Source organism: Carcharhinus amblyrhynchos, chromosome 9, assembly GCF_965287045.1.
Source record: "Carcharhinus amblyrhynchos chromosome 9, sCarAmb.v2.hapA, whole genome shotgun sequence".
Taxonomy (NCBI): Eukaryota; Metazoa; Chordata; class Chondrichthyes; order Carcharhiniformes; family Carcharhinidae; genus Carcharhinus; species Carcharhinus amblyrhynchos.
The window spans coordinates 108,431,782-108,458,055 of record NC_137332.1 but is presented as its reverse complement, the minus strand read 5'-3'; the positions used below and the strand labels follow the sequence as shown (position 1 = coordinate 108,458,055).

The following is a 26,274-nucleotide window of genomic DNA, read 5'->3' as shown; positions in this document are numbered from 1 at the left end:
AATGTGAAGTGATGCATTTTGGTAAATCTAACATAGGGGGGAGCTATACAATAAATGGCAGAACCATCAGGAGTATAGACACACAGAGGGACCTGGGTATGCAAGTCCACAGATCCCTAAAGATGGCAGCACAGGTGGAGAGGGTGGTAAAGAAGGCATATGGCATGCTTGCCTTTATTGGATGGGGTATAGGGTATAAAAGTTGGCATATGATGTTCCAGCTGTATAGAGCGTTGGTTAGGCCTCATTTGGAATACCGCACCCAGTTCTGGTCGCCACACTACCAGAAGGACGTGGAGGCTTTGGAGAGAGTGCAGAGAAGGTTTACCAGGATGTTGCCTGGTATGGAAGGTCTTAGCTATGAGGAGAGATTGGGCAAACTGGGGTTCTTCTCCCTGGAAAGAAGGAGGAAAAGGGGTGACCTAATAGAGGTGTATAAAATTATGAAGGGCATAGATAGGGTGAACAGTGGGAAGCTTTTTCCCAGGTTGGAGGTGATGAACACAAGGGGTCACAAGTTCAAGGCGAAGGGGGCAAGGTTCAGCACAGATGTCAGGGGGACGTATTTTACACAGAGGGTGGTAGGGGCCTGGAATGCGCTGCTAAGCAATGTGGTTGAGGCGGACACACTGGGACCATTTAAGACTTATCTAGATAGCCACATGAACAGACTGGGAATGGAGGGATACAAACGAATGGTCTAGTTGGGCTCATGAGCGGTGTAGGCTTGGAGGGCTGAATGGCCTGTTCCTGTGCTGTATTGTTCTTTGTTCTTACAATCTTATTGATCAGGAACATGGAGGGTTGGCCAAATCATTCCTCAAGATCCCAAGTGTCCCATTACCCTAATCAGCAACTTGCAACAGGCGCCCAATTGCTTACTCTGTTTCCCCAGTTGCCCAGTTGTCAGGTCAAGGGTGGTGTTGTAAAAATCAGTCTGTTTTAACCCTTATACGATGGACAAATAACTTTGAGTAGACGTCTTATTAGTACAAACAATATTTAATTAAACCCACACAATCAATAATCACCCACCCGACCAACAATAAGTTATCTTACAGAAATGCTAGATTTCAAGTACAATACAAGACCTTGACTTAACTTTGTGTGACTAACAAATACCCAAACAGATATTGGCCTTTATCTGTGTGCTGGTCTTGGTAGTTGCCTGCGTAGTTTGGTCCTTTGCTCTGGTCTGGCATTCTGGCTGTAGTCTCTCTTTCTTCTTTCTCGGGTGTGGTGGCTCTCCTCTTGCTGGCGATGTTCACCATTGTTGTAGCTCTTTCGTGTGGTCAGAGAGGGAGAGAGATTCCCTGGTTGTGCAGCACCCTTTATGCCCCGTTTGGTTTCACGCCCTTTTTTTGGCCATTGCCAATCAATTGATCAGGACTTGATCACCCTGATCGATAAGAGTCCAATCAGGTGCTACCACACCGATCTCTGGGTGTGTCCCCGGCGGCCATGCCTGTAGGTGTTGTAGGCACATAGGTCACATACCTTCCTCCTAAATAAGGATTCACGGTGCCTTTACGTCTGGCACACAACCCAGCGTGACCAGAAAGTCTCTTCCATCCTGGAGATGGCCCATATCCTGTGTATTCACTCATCAGGGTTGCAGCCTGTTTGTCTCTGTCTTTAAACTGCAGCCTGTCGGTTTAGTTTCTTGCCCAGTTATCCCAGACTGCTTTACAAAACGCCATTTTAGATGGCCTGTTTGGCTACAGTGGCATATCGTTTGGAGATCCCACTGACACAGACTCATCACGTGACATGACACTGAGCAAACAACTCACTCCATTCATTTGCCCATCTCAGCAAAATCCAGCCACGTGTTGAGGAGATGACACTCGATTCACTTCATGCCAGGAAGTTCGCAGACTGACGTGGCTGTTCATTGTGCCAGAGTTTGGGTTGTCAATCTTTGTAGTAAACAGTGTTTTCTGGAGTCTGATACAATCAGAAAGGAAGAAGCAGTTAAGTATTTTAAAGGAAACAATCCAGTCAGCCAGTATCTGAGATCTAGTGAAGACCGTTCCAGTTTACCCTGTTCAAAGGCAAAGATTTTCATTGACAGGGACAAGTCAGACTGACGTGGTGTCCATTGGAAGACAGCTGGAATCATTTTGCTTCACATTTCCATTGGGATTGGTATCTTTCAGTGATTGATTTTCTGTGTTATCCTAAAATGAAAGAAGTGTATTTGTTAATTACAATGACCAAATATTCACAAATACTGGAGAGATAGAAGAAAGAACAAAGAAAATTACAGCACAGGAGCAGGCCCTTCGGCCCTCCAAGCCTGCGCCGACCATGCTGTCCGACTTAACTAAAACCCCCTACCCTTCCAGGGACCATATCCCTCTATTCCCATCCTATTTATGCGCTTGTCAAGATGCCCCTTAAAAAATCACTACCATATCCGCTTCCACTACCTCCCCCGGCAACAAGTTCCAGGCATCCACTACTCTCTGTGTGGAGCATCTGCTTCGCACATCTCTTTTAAACCTTGCCCTTCGTAACTCAAACCTGTGCCCCCTAGTAATGGGCTCTTTCACCCTGGGAAAGAGCTTCTGAACATCCACTCTGTCCATGTCCCTCATCATCTTGTAGGCTTCTATCAGGTCTCCCCTCAACCTTCCTCACTCCAGTGAGAACAAACCAAGTTTCTTCAACCTCTCCTTATAGCTAATGCCCTCCATATCAGGCAACATCTTGGTAAATCTTTTCAGTACCCTCTCCAAAGCTTCCACATCCTTCTGGTAGTGTGACAACCAGAACTGAACACTATATTCCAAGGGTGGCCTAACTAAGGTTCTATAAAACTGCAACATGACTTGCCAATTTTTAAACTCAATGCCCTGGCTGATGAAAGCAAGCATGCCATATGCCTTCCTGACTACCTTCTCCACCTGCATTGCCACTTCCAGTGACCTGTGTACCTGTACACCCAGATCCCTTTGCCTATCCTCTTAAAGGTTCTACCATTTACTGCATATTTACTATCTGTATTAGACCTTCCTAAATACATTACCTCACATTTGTCTGGATTAAACTCCATCTGCCATCTCTCTGCTTAAGTCTCCAACTGATCTATATCCTGCTTTATCCTCTGATGGTCCTCATCGCTGTCCACAAATCCACCAACCTTTGGGTCGTCCACAAACTTACTAACCAATCCAGTTACATTTTCCTCTGATATATATTACAAACAGCAAAGATCCCAACACTGATCCCTGGGGAACATCACTTCTCACAGCCCTTCATAAGAAACACACCCTTCCACTGCTACCCTCTGTCTTCTTTGACCGAGCCAGTTTTGTATCCACCCTGCCAGCTCACCTCTGATCCCATGCGATTTTACCTTCTGCACCAGTCTGCCATGAGGGACCTCGTCAAAGGCCCCATTGAAGTCCATGTAGACAACATCCACTGCCCTGTCCTCATCAATCATCTCCGTCACTTTCTCCCAAAATCTCGATTAAGTTCATGATACACAATCTCCCCTTCACAAAACTAAGTTGTCTCTCACTAATACGTCCACTTTATTTCAAGTGAGAATAAAGCCTGTCTTGAAGAATCCTCACAACAATTTCCCTACAAGCCTGTAACTAGATAGGATAGTATCGAAAGAAAGAAAAGAGAGAGAGCGAGGGGGTGAGAGGAAAAAAAAGAGAGCAAGGGGGGCAGAGAGAGAGAGAGAGAGAGAGAGAGGAAAATAAAAGGGAGCAAGGGGAGAGAGAGAAAGAAAAAAAGAAAGAGTGAGGGGGAGAGAAAGGGAGCGAGGGAGAGAAGAAAGACTGTGTGTGAGAGAGAGACACACAGACAGAGAGAATAAAAGAAATGGTGGAAGCAGAGATTTGCAAAATGAAAACAATCTGCCAGCTCAGATGCAAATTGAGAGGAAACCTAAGAATGACCTCAGGGAATCTCAGGAAATGTGCATAAATTAAATGGCTAATAGGCTTACACATAGGAACCCTGGAACAATAACAGGTATCATCTACTTAATGACATTCTCAAAACAAGGTCAAACACCCTTGAAAATTAGAGTCCAAAGTAACTCCTAGTCTAGAGAATGAGTCACAAATGATCACCAGATCCCCTCTGGTGTGAGTTGTGTGGGGGTGTGCAAGTAAGAGTGAGTGTCAGTGACATTATAAAATTCCCTCTGGTCTGTGTGCGTGTGTGTGTGTGTGTGTGTGTGTGTGTGTGTGTGTGTGTGTGTATCAGTGACAGTATAAACACAGCGGGGAGATTCCCTCTGGTCTTTCTCTGTTTCAGTGCTATTTATGTACCCTTTTAAAACCAGCCAAATTCAGATTTTAATAAAACAGAAATAATATTGATATTAATATTGAAATACCTGCTGCTCGTCCTGACCTCTGGTACCACCACCTTCATCTTTTTTCCCACCTATAGTGAATAAAATGATCTGTTATAAGGTCCAGTAACTTGAAACAGAACCTTGTCAGATGATAACTCTCCTCGCTGCTTTTAGAAGTTACAAATTCTTTATTTGCTTGAGTAATTTGTTCCATTTCAGTGTGCTAGAATATTGTGCACATCCAGTCTGCTATTTCACTTTGGGAGCCCTGATTCAGAATTGAGTCCCTGTGAGTCACAGTGTGAGGGTAGACTTTCTCCAGAACAGCCTCACCGCCTGTGACTAGCTGCTGTTCTGACTCCAATACACATTGGTCTACCAAACTCAGGAATCTCATAACCCAAATTCCATACACACTGCCCACACTTTTCCAAATATTTAGAACACACAAGGGCAGTTTCTAACTGCTCCCAGTCCATGAGGCTAACCCCAATTACTGGTTACCATCCCGCTATAGAGAGACAGCTAAAATTCAATTTTGTGCATGTTGATTATCACGCAAGAGGCTACAAATACTAAATGTCCTTCAGTTCATTTGATTGCATTCTCCCAGAATCTTCCTACTTCCCCAGCATTATTCCAGATCCCAGTGTTCCAAGTCTGGGTCCATCTGTCCCACCCTGATAATGATTGTTATTTTTAACCACAGGATCGCCACAGTGCAGAATAAGGCCACTCAGCCCATCAAGTTTACACTGATTCACCAAAAGAACGTCTTGCTCAGGCCCATCCCTCCATCCTATCCCCAAAACCCACACATTTAGCATGGCTAACACTCACAACCTGCACATCTCTGGACATTAAAGGGCAACTTGGCATGGCCAACACACCCAACCTGCACATCTTGGGCCAACATGGGGCAATTTAGCATGGCCAATCTACCTAATCTGCATATCTTTGGGCACCAAGGGGCAATTTAACATAGCCAACCCACTCAATCTGCACAACTTTGGACACTAAGGGGCTACTTAGCATGGCCGATCCACCTAACCTGCACATCTTTGGACTGCGAGGAGAAACCAGGGCACCCAAAAGAAACCCACGTAGACATGGGGAGAACGCACAAACTCCATACAGTCACCCAAGGCCGGAAATGAAACCAGGTTCCTGGCGCTATGAGGGAGCAGTGTTAGCCACTGTGCCATCCCAAGTATCCAAAGATGTGCCATGCTAAATTGCCCTTTACTGACAAAAGATGTGTAGTTTAGGTGGATTAGCCATGCTAAATTGCCCCTCAGTCTCCAAAGATGTGCAGGTTAGGTAGATTGGCTCTGATCAATGCATGGGGTTCCAGGGAGGGAGAGTGGGCCTGATCAGTGTGCTGTTTTGGAGGGTAGGTGCAGACTTGATGGGCCGAATAGCTTCCTTCTGCACTGTAAGGATGCTATGCATTCTATGTTCACCAACATGTGGCAAGGGCAATGATCTGAAACTATTGTTTTTAATCATGCTTTATAATTTCCTTGCAACACTGTCTCAAATCTGCTTTCAGAACCTCATCTCTACTCATACTGTGAAGGGATATAATGCATCACTTACTTTGTTTCTTTACCACAGAAAGTAACTGAGGTCAAATCGCATGATTTCAAGAAGAAATTAGATATTGTTCTTGAGGCTAAAGGTACATAGGGGGAAGGTGGGATCAGAATATTGAATTTGATGATCAGCCATGATCATAATGAATGGCGGGGCAAGCTCGAAGGGCTGAATGGCCTACTCCTGCTTCTAGTTTCTGTGTTTCTATGGCTCAATACTCATGAGATTTCTTTGTAACTGTTCCATTCCAAAACAATTTTCTTTCCTATTCATTTCTGGGACATGGGCATCTCTGGCTGGGCCAAAATTTCGTGTCCATCCCAAGTTGCCTGAGAGCAGTCGAGAGTCAACCAAACTGCTGTGGATCTGGAGTCACATGTAGACCAGACCAGGTAAAGATGGCAGATTTCTTGCCCTAAAGGACATTAATGAGCCAGTTGGTTTTTTTCTGACAATCGACAATGGTTTTATGGTCATCAGTAGATTCTTAATTCCAGGTTTATTCTGTTGAATTTAAATTCCAGTACCTGCCATAGCGGGTTTCGAACACGTGTTCCCAGAACATTTGAGCTGAGTTTCTGGATGAATAGTCGAGCAATAATACCACTAGGCCATCCCCTCTCCAATTAAAGTGATGGTGAGAATCGCTAGTTATAACTTACATTATAACTCAATTCCTTATAAAGGAATGTGCGGGTTAGGTGGATTGGCCATGCTAAATTGCCCCTTATTGTCAGGAGGACTAGATAAGCTAAATCATGGGATTATGGTGATAGGGCCTGGGTGGGATTGTTGTCGGTGCAGACTCAATGGGCTGAATGGTCTCCTTCCGCACTGTGAGGATTCTATGATTTGATACTTACAGTGCCATATTGCAAAGACCAACAGCATGAGTGGGGCCAGTATACTCCAGGTCAAAATGACAATTTGGCAACCTTGGTCTGAAAATATACAACAGTGAACACATTGAGCTAATTCATGCTGAGTATCTCCCCATCCAGAACACAGCAACAACGATCGACTGCATTTACACAGGCACTTTTCACAGAATAAAATACTGCAAGGTGCAAAACCAGGGTGTTAAAATTTGATTGACACTGAGCTGCAGAAGGAAATTATTAAAGACATGCAAAAGAATGCTGGAAATACTCAGCTGGTCAGACAGCATCTATGGAGAGAAGCAGCTCAGAATTACATTTACTGGAGTTTAGAAGAGAGGGAATCTCATAGGAACTTACAACATTCTGACAGGGTAGATTCAGAAAGAACATTCTCATTGCTGGGGGAGTTCAGAACTAGAGGTCATTGTTTAAGGATAAGAGGTAAACCTTTTAAGACTGAGATGAATGAATTTCTTCACGCAGAGGGTGTTGAATGTGTGGAAGTAGTTGAGGCCAAAACATTGTCTGATTTTCAGAAGAAATTAGATGCAGCTCTTGGGGATAAAGGGATCAAAGGATATGGGAGGAAGGGGGAAAATCAGGATATTGAATTTGATGATCAGCCCATAATCAAAATGAATCGAAGAGCAGGCTCGAAGGTCCGAATGGGTTTCCTCCGAACGCTCCAGTTTCCTCCCACAGTCCAAAAACTTGTGGGTTAAGTGGATTGGACATGCTAAATTGTCCCTTAGTGTCAGGGGGACCAGCTAGGGTAAATGCATGGGGTTTTAGAGATAGGGCCTGGGTGGGATTGTAGTCGGTGCAGACTCGATGGGCCTACTGACCTCCTTCTGCATGTAGTGATTCCACGATTTAGGACAGGGATCAGGAGATTGTTTTTCTCTCAAAGGGTAATCGATGTTTGCAACTCTCTTCCTCAAAAGGTGGTGGAAGTAGAGTCTTTGAATAATTTTAAAGGCACAGCTAGACAGTTTATTGATTAACAAGGGGTGGGGGTGAAGGGTTATTGGGGTTAGGCAGGACCCTGGAGTTGAGGTTACAATCAAATCAGCCATGATCTTATTGAATGGGGGAAGCAGGTTCAATGGACAGAATGGCCTACTCCTGTTCCTCATTCATATGCTCCTAGGAAACACTGAAGCTAGTTTTCACAAAGCAAACTCCAGCAAACGGCAATGTGACAATAAACAGATCATTCTTGATAAAGTGATAAATAGAAGCAAAAACAAAAGGAAGAACTCTTTGAAATTGTGGAAAATGTTACATTCACCCACAAGGCCCTCATTGGATATTGACACCCCCAACAGTGCAGCACATCCTCGACACAAGAGCATCTGTATGGATAAAACGCTCAGGTCCCTCTTGAACATTTCTGACTTATAAAGCGCTAACACATTGGGGCATAGTTGACATTTAAGTTGATTTATTAGTGTCACAAGTGCACTTACATTAACACTGCAATGAAGTTACTGTGAAAATCCTCTAGTCGCCACATTTTGGAGCCTGTTCAGGGAGAATTTAGCATGGCCAATGCATCTAACCAGCCTTTCAGATTGAGAGAGGAAACCGGACCACCTGGAGGAAACCCATGCAGATAAGGGAAAACGCACAGACTCCACTCAGACACTGACCCAAGCTGGGAATCGAAAACATGCCTCTGGCACTGTGAAGTAGCAGAGCTGACTATTGTGCCAAAGTGCTGCCCTAAGGCTTTTAAAGACAGGGTTAAAGTCAACAGCAATGTAAAGCCATTTTTGTTGCTGGCAGTCTAGTGATTTTTTCTTGGAAACAATCAAAATACACATTAAAATGTGTCACGGAAAGACTCATCAATGAGGACTTCACCTCCACAGAGAACCTGTCTCAGGATATAGAGGGCTAGTTATTATATGGATAAAATTGCAGAATGGATGCTTTGGTTTCCAGTCTGGGTCTTCAAAACGACAGGGGAAACTGGATTACATCCCAATTATAGTAAGCTCTCTATAGGGTCTAGTTACAAAGGAGTGATATTGTATAAGTGGGTTGGAAAAGTTAAAAACTTGTCCAGAGCAATAAAATCTCCCTCTTGTGCTTTTGAAGATGACAAACAGGATTCTCTGGCCTGCCAGCTGCATGTTTCGGGGGGGTTGGGGGGTGGGGGGGGGGGGGGGGGGCAGCACGCCATCCATGGCGGTGGGATTTTCTGTTCCCATGGCTGCCACTAGGAATTCACATTAAGGGTGACACAGTAGTTAGCACCACTACTTCACATCACCAGGGACCCGGGTTCAATTCCAGCCTTTGGTGGATGTCTGTGTGGAGTCTACACATTCTCCCTGTGTCTGCATGCGTTTCCACCGGGTGCTCCAGTTTCTTCCCACAGTCTAAAGATGTGCGGGTTAGGTGGATTGACCATGCTAAATTGTCCCATAGTATCCAAAGGTACATAGGTAAATGTGAGGTGTTGCAGGGATAATGGGGGAGAATGGGCCTGAGTAAGATGATCTGTTAGAGATTCAGTGCAAATTCGATGGGCTGAATGGCCTTCTTCTGCACTGTAGGAATTCTATCATTCTAAAGCCATCCCACACCACTGGGAAACCTACAGGAGGGGTGTGCTGCCGACAGGATAAGAAAATCCCACTGACATGAGTGCCTGGAGAATTCCAGTTAACATCAGACGTTATTTGAACATACGTGGAATCAGAGTCCTACAGTGCAGAAAGAGGCTATTGGGCCCATCAAGTCTGCACTGCCAACAATCCCACCCTATTGCTGTAATCCCACATATTTATCCTGCTAATCCCCCTAACACTAAGTGAGCCTCACATCTGTGGGTAAATTGTTGGAAGGTATTTTGAGACACAGGATCTACAAGCACTTAGAGACGCAAAGACCGATTAGGGACAGTCAGCATGGCTTTGTGAGAGGAAAATCATGTCTCACAAATTTGAGTTTTTTGAAGGGGTAACCAAGAAGGCAGATGAGGGCAGTGCAGTTGATGTCCACATGGACTTTAGCATGGCCTTTGACAAGGTACTACATGATAGGTTGTTGCATAAGGTTAAATCTCACTGCATTCAGCGTGAGGTATCTAAATGGATACAAAATTGGCTTCTTGACAGAATGTGGGTATGCCGGCGTTGGACTGGCATAAACACAGTAAAAAGTCTGACAACACCAGGTTTTAGTCCAACCTATTTATTTGATAATATACTCACAAGCTTTCGGGGTTAGTCCCTTCGTCAGGTGAATGGAGAGTTCTGGCCTCAGACAGAGCATATAAAGCACAGACAGTTCAGAGATTACTGATTAGAATGTGAATCCTTACACCTAACCTGCTGTTCAAGACCTGAAGTGGCTGACAGTACAGTAAGTTACTTACTGTACTGTCTGGAGACAATACACATCTCTTTAAACTGTGATCAGTGCTCCTTCCACTCACATTATCAGTCACTTCAGGTCTTGAACAGCAGGTTAGGTGTAAGGATTCACATTCTAATCAGTAATCTCTGAACTGTCTGTGCTTTATATGCTCTGTCTGAGGCCAGAACTCTCCATTCACCTGACGAAGGGACTAACCCCGAAAGCTTGTGAGTATATTATCAAATAAATAGGTTGGACTAAAACCTGGTGTTGTCAGACTTTTTACTTCTTGACAGAAGCCAGAGGGTGGTTGTAGGGGGTTGTTTTTCAAACTGGAGGCCTGTGACCAGTGATGTGTCTCAGAGATCAGTGCTGGGCCCACTGTTATCTGTCATTTATATTAATGATTTGGATGAGAATATAGGAGACATGGTTAGTAAGTTTGCAGATGACACTAAGATTGGTGGCATAGTGGACAGTGAAGAAAATGATCTCCAACTGCAAAGGGATCTTGATCAATTGGGTCAGTGGGCTGACAAATGGCAGATGGATTTTAATTTAGACAAATGTGAGGTGATGCATTTTGGTAGACTGAACCAGGGCAGGACTTACTTAGTTAATGGTAGAGCATTGGGAAGAGTTACAAAACAAAACAAAGAGATCTAGGGGTACATTTTCATAGCTCCTTGAAAGTGGAGTCACAGACGGACAGAGTGGAGAAGAAGGCATTCGGCATGCTGGGTTTCATCGGTCAGAACATTGAATACAGGAGTTGGAATGTCTTGTTGAAGTTGTGCAAGACGTTGGTAAGGCCACACTTGGAATACTGTGTGCAATTCTAGTCACCCTATTATAGGGGGGATATTATTAAACTAGAAAGAGTGCAGAAAAAATTTACTAGGATGCGACTGGGACTTGATGGATTGAGTTATAAGGAGAGGCTGGATAGATTGGGACTTTTTTCTCCGGAGCGTAGGAGGCTGAGGAGTGATCTTACAGAGGTTTATAAAATAATGAGGGGCACAGATCAGCCAGGTAGTCAATATCTTTTCCCAAAGGTAGGGGAGTCTAAAACTAGAGGTCATAGGTTTAAGGCGAGAGAGGAGAGATACAAAAGGGTCCAGAGGGGCAATTATTTCACACAGAGGGTGGTGAGTGTCTGGAATAAGCTGCCAGAGGTAGTAGTGGAGATGGGTACAATTTTATCTTTTAAAAAGTATTTAGATAGTTACATGGGTATGTTGGGTATGGAGGGATATGGGCAATTGGATTAGCTTATGGGTTTTAAAACAAAAGGCGTCATAGACAAATTGGGCAGAAGGGCCTGTTTCCATGCTGTAAACTTCTATGACTCTGAAAGGTTTGCTGCATTGGCCATGCTAAATTCTAAATGAGGTGGCACAGTGGCACAGCGGTCAGCATTGCTGCCTCACAGCAACCGGGTTCGATTCCCGGCTTGTGTCACTGTCTGTGTGGAGTCCGTACCTTCTCCCTGTGGCTGCATGGGTTTCCTCTGGGTGCTCCGGTTTCCCCCCAGTCTAAAAGACATGCTGGTTAGATGCATTGGCCGTGCTAAATTCCCCGTCCATATACCTGAACGGGCGTCAGAGTGTGGCAACTGGGGGATTTTCACAGTAACTTCATTGAGGTGTTAATAGAAGCCTACGTGACATGAAGTAAATAATAAATTAGACAACCCAGCAATCGTATAAAAATGTCTCAGGCATCATCTTTACATTGCCATCTATAAATCCAGCTTACCAGAAATTGTTAACGTGTAATGTGCCTGGATAGAGCTGACGGGATTACGTGCGATGCAGATATAGGTCCCGCAGTCATCTTTCCGAGCATTCGGGATGATGAGGCTTTTGTTCCCATTTATGAGCTGGTGATGCTGAGAGATTTCTCCTCCGTCTTTCTGCCACTGATACGTTTGCGGTTTTCCAGAAACATCACAGGTCAGCGCGATGGTGGAATCCAGGGAGCTGGAGTTTTTCAGTATCAAAGCTTTTGACAGCTCATCTGATGGAGAAAAAGTTGATTAAAGAATTGTGATTTGGAGCAGCGCTGCTGCCTCGCAATGCCAGGGACCTGGCTTCAATTCCAGCCTTTGGTGACTGTTTGTGTGGAGTTTGCACATTTGTCTGCGTGGATTTTCTCTGGGTGCTCTGCTTTCCTTCCACAGTCCAAAAATGTCTGAGTTAATTTGATTGACCCTAGTGTCAGGGGGATTAGTAGGGCAAATATTTGGGGGTACGGGGATAGGTGGGATTGCGGTTGGTGCAGGCTCGATGGGCCAAATGTTCTCCTTTTGTAAGGATTCTATAAACTGCAATGTCAAAATCTTCATTTTTAATTAAATCCCCCCATACAGACGTGTAGCAAAATGTCTCAAAAATTACAAACACAATACCTCCCAACATATTTCACAGCTACGGACAGTGGTTGTGTGATGAATCTTAGAATCTCCATTGCAGAAAGAGGCCAATCGGCCCATCGAGTCTGCACTGACTCTCTGACAGACTACCTTACTCAGGCCCGTCCCCTGATCTATCCCTGTAATCCCACACATATACAATGGCTAATCCATCTAACCTATGCATCTTTGGACACTAAGAGGCAATATAGCATGGCTGATCCACCTAACCTGCACATCTTTGTACTTTACGAGGAAGCAGGAGTGTTTGGAGGAAACTCACACAGATAGGGGAAGAACGTGCAAACTCCACACCATCACCCGAGGCCAGAATTGAACGCAGATTCCTGATGCTGGGAGGCAGCACCGCTAACCACTGTGCCACCATGTTGCCCTGGTAGTGAGTCTGTCCACAGTTTTGACACAAATAGGAATATAATGAATGTTCAGTCAACATGGCTTGAAGGCAGTTGGGCGATCAGAGCAACAGAACTTCCTACTTGCCACTGAAATGTATAATGGGATCTGTGGTCTCCACCTACACTTCTGGAGTAGGGGCTTATTGTGGATCCAGTATATGGTTTGCTTCATCGACGCAAAGACTTCATTTTAAGATGAAGTCCGCGAGGAACTACAAAATGTCGCAGTAATAACTTTACATAATTTTTTTTATTCATTCGTGGGACATGGGCATCACTAACTGGCCAGCATTTATTACCCACCCCTAGTTGCCCTTGAGAAGGTGGTGCTGCACCGCCTTAAAACATAAGAACATAAGAAGTAGGAGCAGGAGTAGGCCATCTAGCCCTTCAAGCCTGCCCTGCCATTCAATAACATCATGGCTGATCTGAAATGGACCAGTTCCATTTACCCACCTGCTCCCCATAACCCTTAATTCCCTTATTGATCAGAAATCTATCTACTCGGTGACTTAAACATATTCAACAAGGCAGCCTCCACCATTTCAATGGGCACAGAATTCCAGAGGTTCACCACCCTTTGAGTGAAGAAGTTCCTCCTCAACTCCGTTCTAAACTGCACCGCCCCCCCCCCCTCCTTATTTTGAGGTTGTGCCCTCTAGTTCTGCTATTCTTTCTAAGCGGGAAGAATCTACCCCTACCCTATTTAGCCCCTTCATTATCTTTTAAGTCTCTATAAGATCCCCCCTCAGCCTTCTAAACTCTAACAAGCACAGGCCCAATCTATTCAATCTCTCTTCATAAGCCAAGCCTCTCATCTCCGGTATCAGCCTGGCGAACCTGGTCTGTACTCCCTCCAAGGCCAATATATCCTTTTGCAAATGTAGCAACCAAAACTGCACACAGTACTTCAGCTGCAGCCTCACCAATGCCCTGTACAGTTGCAGCAAGAGACCTCCCTGCTTTTATATTCTATCCCCCTCGCTATAAAGGCCAGCATTCCATTCGTCTTCTTGATCACCTGCTGCACCTGCAGACTGCGTTTTTGCGAATCGTGCACAAGGACCCCCAGGTCCCTCTGCATTGTAGCATGCAGCAGCTTTTCACCCTTTAAATAATAATCCCTCCTACTATTATTTCTACCAAAGTGGATAACCTCACATTTGCTAACGTTATACTCCATCTGCCTGGTCCTCGCTCACTCACTCAGCCTATCCAGATCTCTCTGCAGACTTTCCGCGCCTTCCACACAATTTGCTTTTCCACTCATCTTCGTGTCATCAGCGACTTTTGTTACCCTACACTCAGCCCCCTCCTCCAGATCGTCTAAGTAAATGGGAAACAGTTGAGGCCCCAGCACCAATCCCTCCACTAGTCACCAACTGCCAACCAGAAAAGCACCCATTGATTCCAACTCTCTCCTTCCTGTTAGGCAACCAATCCTCAATCCACTCTAACACCTTACCCCTGACTATGTGCACCCTAACTTTTTGCAGCAACCTTTTGTGAGGCACCTTGTCAAACGGCTTTTGGAAATCTAAAAACACCACATCCACCATCCCCTCTGTCTACCACACTAGTCACATCCTCATAGAAATCCAATAAATTCGTTAAACATGACTTCCCCTTCACGAATCCGTGCCTTCTTGAATCACTGCAGTCCCTGTGCTGTGGACTCACCCTCAATGCCATTAGGGAGGGAATTCCAGGATTTTTGACCCAGTGACTGTGAAGGAACTGCAATATATTGCCAGATCAGGACAGTGAGTGACTTGGAGGGGAATTTCCTTGAACAGTGTGTGACGGAACCAACGAGGGAGCGAGCTTAGATCTGGTGTTCTGTAACGAGGCAGGTAGAATTAGGGATCTTGTTGTGTGGGATCCTTTTGGGACGAGCGATCATTGTATGGTCGAGTTTTTGATGCCGATGGAGGATGAGAAAGTAGGATCCCGGACCTGCATCCTCTGTTTGAACAGAGGGGAGTACGATAGGATGAGAGAGGAATTGGCAATTGTAGATTGGGGGCGCAGATTGGTCGGTAGGACTGCTGAGGAACAGTGGAGGATCTTTAAGGAGATCTTTTTCGGTGCACAGCAGAAATATATTCCAATGGTAAAGAAGGAACGTAGGAGAAGGGATAATCAGCCATGGTTATCGAAGGAAATAAAGGAGAGTATTAAATTAAAGCCTTTGCATTTAGAGTTGCTAAAAGTAGTGGGTGAGTAGAAGATTGGGAGAGGTTTAAAAATCAACAAAGATTGACTATGAAGTTGATAAAGAAAGGAAGGATAGACTATGAAGCTAAACTAGCACTAAAAGATAAAAAAGGACAGTAAGAATTTTTACAAATATATAAAGAGGAGGCGGCTGGCTAGAGTGAATATTGGACCCTTAGAGGATGAGAGGGGGGATTTAGTGGTGGGAGATGAGTAAATGGCTGAGGCCTCAAATAAGTTTTTTGCCTCGGTCTTCATGGAGGAGGATGCGAATAGTTTGCCGGATATTAAAGATAGAAGGATGGTAGGAGTTGAGGGCCTGAATGCGATTACTGTCACTAGAGAGGTAGTGCTTGATCGACTAGCGGGACTGATGGTGGACAAGTCCCCAGGACCGGATAGAATGCATCCCAGGATTCTGAAGGAAATGGCAGAGGTGATAGTAGATGCCTTGGTGATTATTTACCAAACTTTGCTGGATTCCGGGGAAGTGACCGAAGATTGGAAAACGGCTAATGTTACGCCGCCGTTTAAAAAAGGTAGCAGGCAAAAGGCAGGAGTTATAGGCCGGTTAGTTTAACGTCTGTTGTTGGAAAAATGCTTGAATCCGTCAAAGAAGTAATAGCGAGGCACCTAGAAAAGAATGGTTTGATAGAGCAGACGCAGCACGGATTCGTTAAGGGGAAGTCGTGTTTGACAAATTTATTGGAATTCTATGAGGATGTGACTAGTGCAGTAGACAGAGGGGAACTGTAGTGTTTCTCGATTTTCAAAAGGCGTTTGATAAGGTGCCGCACAAAAGGTTGCTTCAGAAGGTTGGGGGCACGGAGTTGTGGGTAAGGTGTTAGCGTGGATAGGGGATTGGTTGTCTAATTGGAGGCAGAGAATTGGTATCAATGGGTGCTATTCTGATTGGCGGTTGGTGGCTAGTGGAGTGCCGCACGGATCGGTGCTGGGGCCTCAGCTATTTAAGAACATAAGAACATAAGAAATAGGAGCAGGAGTAGGCCATCTAGCCCTTCGAGCCTGCCCCGCCATTCAATAAGATCATGGCTGATCTGTCGTGGCTCAGTTCCACTTTCCCGCCCTCTCCCCATAACCCTTAATCCCCTCTCTTATCAAGAACCCATCAACCCGCTTCTTAAAAATATTTAGCGAGGCAGCCTCCATCACTTCAACGGGCAGAGAATTCCAGAGATTCACCACCCTTTGAGTGAAGAAGTTCCTCCTCAACTCCGTTCTAAACCGCCTCCCCTTTATCTTGAGGCTGTGCCCCCTAGTCCTACTGTCTTTTTTGAGCGGGAAGAGTCTCTCCACCTCTATCCTATCCATCCCATTCATCATCTTATACGTCTCAATGAGATCTCCCCTCATTCTTCTAAACTCTAACGAGTACAAGCCTAGTTTATTCAGCCTCTCCTCATAGCTCAATCCCCTCAACTCCGGTATCAGCCGAGTAAACCTCCTCTGCACTCCCTCCAGGGCCAAAATATCCTTGCGCAGGTGCGGCGCCCAAAACTGCACACAGTACTCCAGCTGCGGCCTCACCAATGCCCTATACAGCTGCAGCAAGACCTCCCTACTTTTATATTCAATCCCCCCTCGCTATGAAGGCCAGCATCCCATTCGCCTTCCTGACCACCTGCTGCACCTGCAAGCTGGGTTTTTGCGACTCATGCACAAGAACCCCGAGGTCCCTCTGCACCGTCGCCTGCTGCAGTTTTTCGCCACGTAAGTAATAGTCCTTCCTACCATTCTTCCTACCAAAGTGGACCACCTCACACTTGCCAACATTAAATTCCATTTGCCATTTCCTGGCCCATTCGCTCAGCCTATCTAGATCCTTCTGCAGACTCTCCACACCCTCCGCACAATTTGCCTTTCCCCCAATCTTGGTGTCATCAGCAAATTTCGACACCCTGCACTCGGTTCCCTCCTCCAGATCATCTATATAAATGGTAAATAGCTGAGGCCCCAGCACCGACCCCTGGGGCACCCCACTAGTCACCAACCGCCAATCCAAATAGCACCCATTGACCCCCACTCTCTGCCTCCTATTTGACAACCAATCCTCTATCCACGCTAACACCCTACCCCCAACTCCATGTCCCCTGACCTTCTGCAATAACCTCTTGTGAGGTACCTTGTCAAACGCCTTCTGAAAATCCAGAAAGACCACATCCACCGGCTCTCCTCTATCCACTGCCCTAGACACATCCTCATAGAACTCCAGTAAATTTGTCAGACACGACTTCCCTTTAATGAAACCGTGTTACCATTTATATAGATGATCTGGAGGAGGGGGCTGAGTGTAGGGTGACGAAACTTGCTGATGACACAAAGATGAGTGGAAAAGCAAATTGTGTGGAGGGTGTGGAAAGTCTGCAGAGGGAGCTAGATAGGCTGAGCGAGTGGGCAAGGACCTGGCAGATGGAGTACAATGTTAGCAAGTGCGAGGTTATCCACTTTGGTAGAAATAATAGTAGGAGGGGTTACTATTTAAAGGGCGAAAAGCTGCAGCATGCTACGGTGCAGAGGGACCTGGGGGTCCTTGTGCATGAATCGCAAAAACCCAGTCTGCAGGTGATCAAGAAGGCGAATGGGATGCTGGCCTTTATAGTGAGGGGGATAGAATATAAAAGCAGGGAGGTCTTGCTGCAACTGTACAGGGCATTGGTGAGGCCACAGCTGGAGTACTGTGTGCAGTTTTGGTCGTCGCACTTGCGCAAGGATATTTTGGCCTTGGAGGGAGTGCAGAGGAGGTTCACTACGCTGATACCGGAGATGAGGGGGTTGGACTATGAAGAGAGACTAAATAGACTGGGTCTGTACTCGTTGGAGTTTAGAAGGATGAGGGGGGATCTTACAGAGATGTATAAGATAATGAAGGGGATGGATAGGGTAGAGGTGGAAAGATTCTTCCCGCTCAGAAAAGGACAACAGGATCAGAGGGCACAGCGTCAAGATGGGGGAGGGGGGGTGCACAGTTTAGAACGGAGTTGAGGAGGAACTTCTTCACTCAAAGGGTGGTGAATCTCTGGAATTCTCTGCCCGTTGAAGTGGTGGAGGTTACCTCGCTAAATATATTTAAGACATGGGTAGATAGGTTTTTGGTAGGGAAGGGAATTAAGGGTTATGGGGAGAAAGCGGGAAAGTGGAACTGAGCCACTTCAGATCAGCCATGATCTTATTGAATGGCGGGGCAGGCTCGAAGGGCTAGATGGCCTACTCCTGCTCCTACTTCTTATGTTCTTATGAATTTGCAGGTAGTGGTGTTTGCATGCATCTGCTGCCCTTGTCCTCCTAGGTGGAAGTGGTTGTGGGTTTGGAAGGTGCTGGTCAAGGATCTTTGGTGAATTGTTGCAGTGCATCTTTTAGATAGAACACACTGCTGCTTCTGAGTGTCGGTGGTGGAGGGAATGGATATTTGTGGATGCAATGCCAATCAAGTGGGCTGCTTTGTCCTGGATGGTGTCGAGCTTCTTGAGTGTTGTTGGAGCTGCACCCATCCAGGCAAGCGGGGAGTGTTCCATCACACTCCTGACTTGTGCCTTGTAGATGGTGGACAGGCTTTGGGGAGTCAGGAGATGAGTTACTCATCGCAGTATTCCTAGATTCTGACCTGCTCTTGTGGCTAATGTTCATGCATGTTAGGTTACAAACTGCAGCGGGGGTTGGTGAGTGAAAAAAAAGAAGAGAGTGAGAGTGAAAAAAAAAGAAGAGAGTGAGTGAGAGAAGCCCTGGAGTGTAGGTAGTTCCTGAATCACTGCTAGTGAACTGTTTCATTCATATATTCAAAGCGACTCATTGATGTGAAGCATCTATTCGAACGATAGAAAAAGTTACGGTGCAGGAAGAGGCCATTCAGCCAATTGTGTTTATGCCAGCCAAAAAAAAAGAGGAAAAGGAAACTAGCCACTCATTTTAGGCCTATTTTCCAGCACGTGGTCTGTAGCCTTGCAGCACTTCAGACAGAGATCCAGGTATCTTTCAAATGAATTGACTGTTAAATTCAAAGTTTTTCAGTTACATTTGCAAAGCAAATGATGCAAAGCAAATGTAGCATCAAGGGTGAAGCGGATTTGATTCCCGCAAGCACTGAAATTCTTGTCCAAATACAATCAGATTCCAGGGGAAAAAGTCTCTTTCTCTGGTTCTACATTTTGTCCCCCACAGCCACCCGAGTTTGCACTTCAAAACCCAGGAAATGCCACCATCTGCAATTTTGGATGAATTTACTTTTCCAGCTATAGACTGGGACAGGCATTTAGAAAATTCCACAGCTATTGTTCCAAGTTTTTCAACTTGTATCACCCAGCAGAATGGGGAGCAGCGAGGGGATGAGGTGGTGGTGGTGGTGGTTTCGTGTATTTTGCCATGACAGAAATCATTGCTGCAAGGACCCATGAAACAAACTTACCGATTATCCTTAGCCGGACAGTTTGAACAGCGATGCTTTGCAGGTTGATGGAGAGTGTGTAAAGGCCCTCATCTGAAGGAGTTAAGTGATGAAGAACAAACGATCCATTCGATGGGAAGAAGTCAAGGCGACCTTTGTATTTGTTCATTAAGGAAGGTTTGGCATTCCCTGCGTGAAACTGCAACACTCCCGTTGTCGTTCCATTTTCTGGACTTCCACAGGACACATCCCACCGGAGAAACTTTGCAAGGCCTCGCTGATCCTCAGGCACTCCAGGGAAGAATATGGAGCTACCGGGAGCATGGTAAGCCTTCATTTTCACCAGGCCTATGAAAAAATAATAATGTGATAATGATTATGCCTGCCTCGACCTGCTGTGTAGTACGAGTGTTTAGTGCTCTTCCATGTAGTCATTGCTATGAATCACCACCACTTCCTATAATTCAGCTACTGAACGTACTGGAACGCAGCCTAAGGGGACTTTTCTCGTCTCTGCGTGGGTCTCCTTTTTTGTTATGTACACCAGTTTGCAAAGACATTGTGACATGAAATTGGTGAGGGTGCACTGTGCCAGCTATTGAATCATTGAGTGGGACTACACAATGGGCAGCACAGTGGTACAGTGGTTAGCATTGCTGCCTCACAGCACTAGGGACCTGGGTTTGATTCCCTGCTTGGATCTCCGTTCTCCCCGTGACTGCATGGGTCTCCCCCGGGTGCTCCAGTTTCCACCCAAAGACGTGCTGGTTAGATGCATGGTCATTGTTAAACTCTCCCTCCTTGTGCCTGAACAGGCATCGGAGTGTGGCGAGTCATTGAGGTTTACAGCATGGAAACAGGTCCTTCGGCCCAACTTGTCCATGTCGCCTTTTATTTTTTTTTAAAACTCCTAAACTAATCCCAATTGCCTGCATTTGGCCCATATCCCTCTATAATCATCATACTCATGTAATTATCTAAATGCTTTTTAAAAGATTAAATTGTACCTGCCTATACTAATACCTCTGGCAGCTTGTTCCACACACTCACTACCTTCTGCGTGAAAAAATTGCCCCTCTGGACACTTTTGTATCTCTCCCCTTTCACCTTAAACCTATGCCCTCTAATTTTAGACTCCCCTACCTTTGGGAAAAGATATTGACTATCTACCTTGTTTATGCTCCTCATTATTTTATAGACCTCTATAAGGTCACACCTCAGCCTCCTTCGCTCCAGAGAAAGAAGTCACAATCTATTCAGCCTCTCCCTATAACTCAATCCATCAAGTCCCATGGCATCCTAGTAAATCTTTTCTGCACTCTTTCTAGTTTAATAATATCCTTCCTATGATAGGGTGACCAGAATTGCACACAGTATTCCAAGTGTGGCTTTACCAATGTCTTGTACAACTTCAACAAGACGTCCCAACTAGCGTATTCAGTGTTCTGACCGATGAAACCAAGCATGCTAAATGCCTTCTTCACCACTCTATCCACCTGTGACTCCACTTTCAAGTTATGAACATGTAGCCCTAGATGTCTTTGTTCTGTAACTCCCCAGTGCGCTACTATTAACTGAGTAAGTCCTGCCCTGGTTCAATCTACCAAAATGCATTACCTCGCATTTGTCTAAACTAAATTCCATCTGCCATTCGTCAGCCCATTGACCCAATTGATCAAGATCCCACTGCAATTGTAGATAAGCTTCCTCACTGTGCACCATGCCATCAATCTTGGTGTCATCTGCAAACTTACTAACCACGCCCCCTATATTCTCATCCAAATCATTAATATACATGACAAATAACACTGGGCCCAGTACTGATCCTTGAGGCACACCATTGGCCACAGGCCTCTAATTTGAAAAACAACTCTCTATAACCACCCTCTGGCTTATGTCAAGAAGCCAATTTTGTATTCATTTAGATACCTCACCCTGGATCCCGTAAGATTTAACCTTATGCAACAACCTACCATGCAGTACCTTGTCAAAGGCCTTGCTAAAGTCCATGTAGACAACATCAACTGCACTGCCCTCATCTACTTCTAAGTGAGTTTTTCCAGGTGATTAGTAGGGGATTTTTACAGTGACTTCACTGCAGTGTTAAGGGAAACCTACTTGTGATGATAAATAAACTTTAAATCTTTAAAGAAGCAGCAGTGTAGGACTGGAAAGTCCCTTGAACCATTTTCCATCAATGTGCAGAAAGGAAACAAGAAGCCCACCGGTGACCTCCTGCTATCTGCAGAATGCAACAACCAAATAACTGACCTTGCCCTGTGAATTATTCAACATGAAACGTTTTATTCAATCACGGTGGCACAGTGGTTAGCACTGCTGCCTCACAGCACCAAGGACCTGGGTTCAATTCCTGGCTGGGGTCATTGTCAGTGCGGAGTCTGCACATTCTCCCCGTGTCTGTGTGGGTTTCCTCCCACAGTCCGAAAGACTAGCTAGTTAGGTGCTTTGGCCATGCTAAATTCTCCCTCAGTGTACCCGAACAGGCTTCAGAGTGGTGCGACTACGGGGTTTCACAATAACTTTGTTGCAGCATTAATGTAAGCCTACTTGTGACACTAATAAATAAACTTAATATTTTAGCTTCATTGTTTGTCAGAGTTTATCCATATGGCAGGTTAAATGCTGCTGCCGCACAAAATCAGCTTTGAAGGAGACAAAAAGGTTTGAATTCATATAGCATCTTGCGTCTCCTCAAGACACGTGAAGCCCTGAACAACCAAAGTTCTTTTTGAAGTGTAGTCATTGTTGCTATGTAGGAAATACAGCAGCCAATTGGTGCACAGCAGGATCCCACAAACAGCAATGTGATACAACCAGCCATTTTCAGTGATGTTGGTCGGGAGTTCACTATTGGCCAGGGCACTAGGGGAAGCTCCTTTGCTTCACTTCAAAATACCGGTCTTGGGTTCTTTAACAATTTCCTAGGAGGATTGGCAATGGATTAATTAACGTTTCAGCTGAAGGTGTGAAGTGCGAAAGGCATCCTGCCCCATTCTCTCCTGTCCTCTGTCTACACTTCCAGCTGCCTCAGAGAAGCAGCCAGCATAACCAAGGACCCCACGCACCCTGGACATACTCTCTTCTACCTTCTCCCATTGGGAAAAAGATACAAAATGTTGAGGTCACATACTAACCAACTCAAGAACACTTTTTTTCCTGCTGTATTAGAATGGACCTATCAAATATTAAGCTGATTTTTCTTTTCACCCTCTCTGTAACTGTAATATATTCTGCAACTTCTCGTTGCCTTCTGTCCATGGGAAGGGTATGCTTTGTCTGTGTAGCGCATAAGAAACAATACTTTTCATTGTATCCCAATACATGTGACAATAATAAATCAAATTGTCACGTAAGGGTATAGAGTTGGTTAGTTTACTTATTCACAATCTGGCAATCGTATCTATTGCGACAATAACAACACATTACATATGATTTTGCTTGGATTAAGACTCAGTGACACATCACAGGAATTGTACAGCGTTGCTGGAAACTTTTTGGCCAATTGCCACTGAAAGAATTTGCAATTATTCTCACTCTCCAGATCTTCCATCGTGGCTCTCTAGATACCTGGAGGACTTATCTAACTTCTTATCACACCTACTCACCACTCTCAGACAACGCATTCATAAGGTTGCATAAGTAAACACATCAGCACCCAGCTGTTTCCTTTTTGCTAGTTATCTCAAGTCTGGTATTCTCTTGTCAGTGGAAATAGCTTCTTTCATAACCTTTCAAACATTTGACTAAACTCTCCTCAGCATCTTCTGCATTCAGGACAATACTGCCAATTTCCCCTGTTACTAAAGTTCCTCAATGCGAGCATCATTTTGGTAAATCTGCTCCGCACTCTGCTTCGCCCTCTCTCCTCGGTCAAAACATCCATCCTCAAACATGTTGCCCTGAAATGGGCACAATACCCCAGCAGAGCCAGGCCAAGGATTTGTGAAGTGTTGCCATAATATCCTTGCTTTTCTACTCTACATCTTTAATGATGATGTTAGATATTGTGCAACAAATTTTCCCCAAAGTTAGTCAGTTCTTACTCTGTAGGTCTTAGAGCAACAACCCTCTAGTTGCTCTGGTTCTGTGTTCTCACAGCCCTCTGCTTCAGAATTTATAGGGAGATTTACTTTGCCAGTGTCAGAGGTACAGCAGGTGGGATCTCACTGAGGGATTCACCTCTATTTCCTCCATTGCAAGTATCCAGGATCAGCTTGCAAGCTCATTTTCACATCCGCTTTCAAGGTGTGTTAGCCCACGAGTGACAGACACATGTACTGGCAGAGATGTACAAAACATCTCCACATATATCTCACCCAGAAGCAAGACCAGTAGAAATGTAAACAGATCTATCCCACTCTCAGTCTAAAATGAATACAGTTATATTTCCCAGGGGAGAGTTTGTAATGTTAAAAACAATGTGGCAATCAAGAAGGCACAAGTTTGGAGTGTGGTGGAATGCTCTCGACTCAGCGTGTGTTCAAATCCCCACCAAGCCCATAGGTGGCACGCTGGCACAGTGGTTAGCATTGCTGCTTCACAGCGCTGGAGACCCGGGTTCGATTCCTGGCTTGGGTCACTGTCTGTGCGGAGTCTGCACATTCTTCCCGTGTCAGCGTGGGTTTCCTCTGGGCGCTCCAGCTTCCTCCCACACTCCAAAGATGTGCACATGAAGTGGATTGGCCGTGCTAAATTGAGCCTTAGAGTCCAAAGATGTGTAGATTAGATGGATTAGGGGTTACAAGGATCAGGTGGGTGGGATCAAGCTGTGTGGGCCTGGAACTTTGTCCAATAGTACTCTGGGTGTACCTACACCACATGGGCTGCAGGATTATAAAGAAGGCAGCTCACCACCACTTTCACGAGGGCAGCGAGTAATGGTCCATCAATACTGGCCTTGAAAGGATCACCCAGATCCTGTGAATTAGACCTTAAATTGTACTCAGATTCAGAGTTTCTCTAAATATGACCAGTGCAAAGGAAAATACCGTGATAATGTAATTCTTGTCACAAAAAAAAAATTCTCTTATTCCAATACCTACCTCTCATAACTTGCATGATACAGTTGAGGACAAGCCACAGGCGAAATAAATAGCACATTTTGCAGTCAGTTCAGGGTTAATAATCCTTATCCAGTGGTCAATTCTGTCTCCTATTTGCAAAATTAGAAGTTAAAGGATTTTACAGACAGTTTAGAGTTGTTAAAAATAATGGACATTCTTTCTGAATTACCCACTGTACGAAGTTAAGTTCACATTTTAGTCACAAGTCGGCTTACATTCACACTGCCATGAAGTTACTGTGAAAATCTCCTAGTCGCCACACTACTGTGCCTGTTCAGTTACATTGTTTCCCTGCTGCTCAGGGAAAGAAAGCTCCTTCAAAAGTAAATGAAAATAAACTCATCTTATCTTCCAGTTCTCCCCTCATTCTTCCGGGGTTGATCCTCGGAGGTCAGTGCCTTCTTTAAAATAAAACTACAAACCGTCCCAGGTCTCTCCGAAACTGGGATTGTTCTCCTTAGGCCAGAGAAGGTTCAGGAGATATTTGATATTGTTCAAAATCATGGATGGTTTTAACAGAGTAAATAAGCAGTAACTGACGCTATGGCCTAAAAGGATTGGCAACAAGCGGACACATTTAATATAGAAAGGAAATTGAAGAAAAAGGGTGGCACGGTGGCACTGTGGTTAGCACTGCTGGCTCACAGAGCCTGGGACCCAGGTTCGATTCCCGGCTTGGAGCACTGTCTCTGTGGAGTCAGCACATTCTCCCCATGTCTGTGTGGCTTTCCTCCAGCTGCTTGGGCTTCCTCCACAGTCCAAAGGTGTGCGGCTTAGGTTGATTGGCCATGCTAAATTAACCCTAGTGTCAGGGTAAATATGAGGGTTGTGGGAATAGGGCCTGGGTGGGATTATGGTCAGTACAGACTCGAAGGGCCAAATGGTCTCCTTCTGCACTGTAGAGATTTAATGATTCTAAAATGTGGAAATAATGAATTGTGCAATGTGTTGCCATGAGCTGTAAAACACAAGATATGGAAGGAGGGTAAATTCAGTAGTAATTTTCAAAATGACAATTGGATAGTTACTTGAAAAGGAGAAAAATACAAGGTTAGAAACATAGAAAATTGGAGTAACAGTAGGCCATTCAGCAATTCAAACCTGCTCTGCCATTCATTATGATCATGGCTGATCATCCAATTCAATAATGTGATCCCGCTTCCACCCCCAGCCCCATGTCCTTTTAGTCCCCTTCACCACAAGTACTATATCTAACTCCTTCTTGAAGACATTCAATGTTTGGCCTCAATTGCCATCTTTGATAGCAAATTCCACAGACTCACTATTCTCTGGGTGAAGAAACTTCTCCTCATCTCAGTCCTAAAAGTCTTACCCTGTATCCTTGGACTGTGACCCCTGTTTCTGGATATCCCCATCATTGGGAACATCCTTCCTCCACCTACCCTGCCTAGGCTATAGAGACAGAGCAAGGAAGTGGGGCTAATGTAATAGCTTCACCAAAGAGTTGACACAAGTTAAAAGGTCTCCATCATTACCGCTTCATTTGATTAATCTCAGGTGTTTTGTGTGAAACACCTTGCCCTCAAAACCCAAATATATCCCCAAAGA

General features: G+C 45.0%; 1 protein-coding gene across 1 annotated transcript; it reads right to left on the bottom strand.

Annotated features, from left to right (window-relative positions):
- Positions 1-1,094: 1,094 nt before the first annotated feature.
- Positions 1,095-24,792, bottom strand: LOC145348534 (cell adhesion molecule CEACAM2-like). The gene is made up of 6 exons (XM_080196723.1): positions 24,685-24,792; positions 19,643-19,969; positions 11,932-12,192; positions 6,784-6,861; positions 4,364-4,413; positions 1,095-2,180 (listed from the first exon to the last, which is right to left on the bottom strand). The coding sequence occupies exons 1-6, from the start codon at positions 24,740-24,742 to the stop codon at positions 2,082-2,084; spliced, it is 873 nt and encodes a 290-aa protein (XP_080052849.1). The 5' UTR covers positions 24,743-24,792; the 3' UTR covers positions 1,095-2,081.
- Between the last annotated feature and the right edge of the window lie 1,482 nt (positions 24,793-26,274).

Excerpts from the sequence above, each read along its gene's own strand:
- LOC145348534 (XM_080196723.1), bottom strand. The coding sequence starts at position 24,742 with ATGTGCTATTTATTTCGCCTGTGGCTTGTCCTCAACTGTATCATGCAA. Across the intron at positions 6,862-11,931 it reads TTACACGTTAACAATTTCTG|ACCAAGGTTGCCAAATTGTC; the intron begins GTAAGCTGGATT and ends GTATATTTTCAG. Across the intron at positions 2,181-4,363 it reads GAGGTCAGGACGAGCAGCAG|GATAACACAGAAAATCAATC; the intron begins GTATTTCAATAT and ends CTTTCATTTTAG.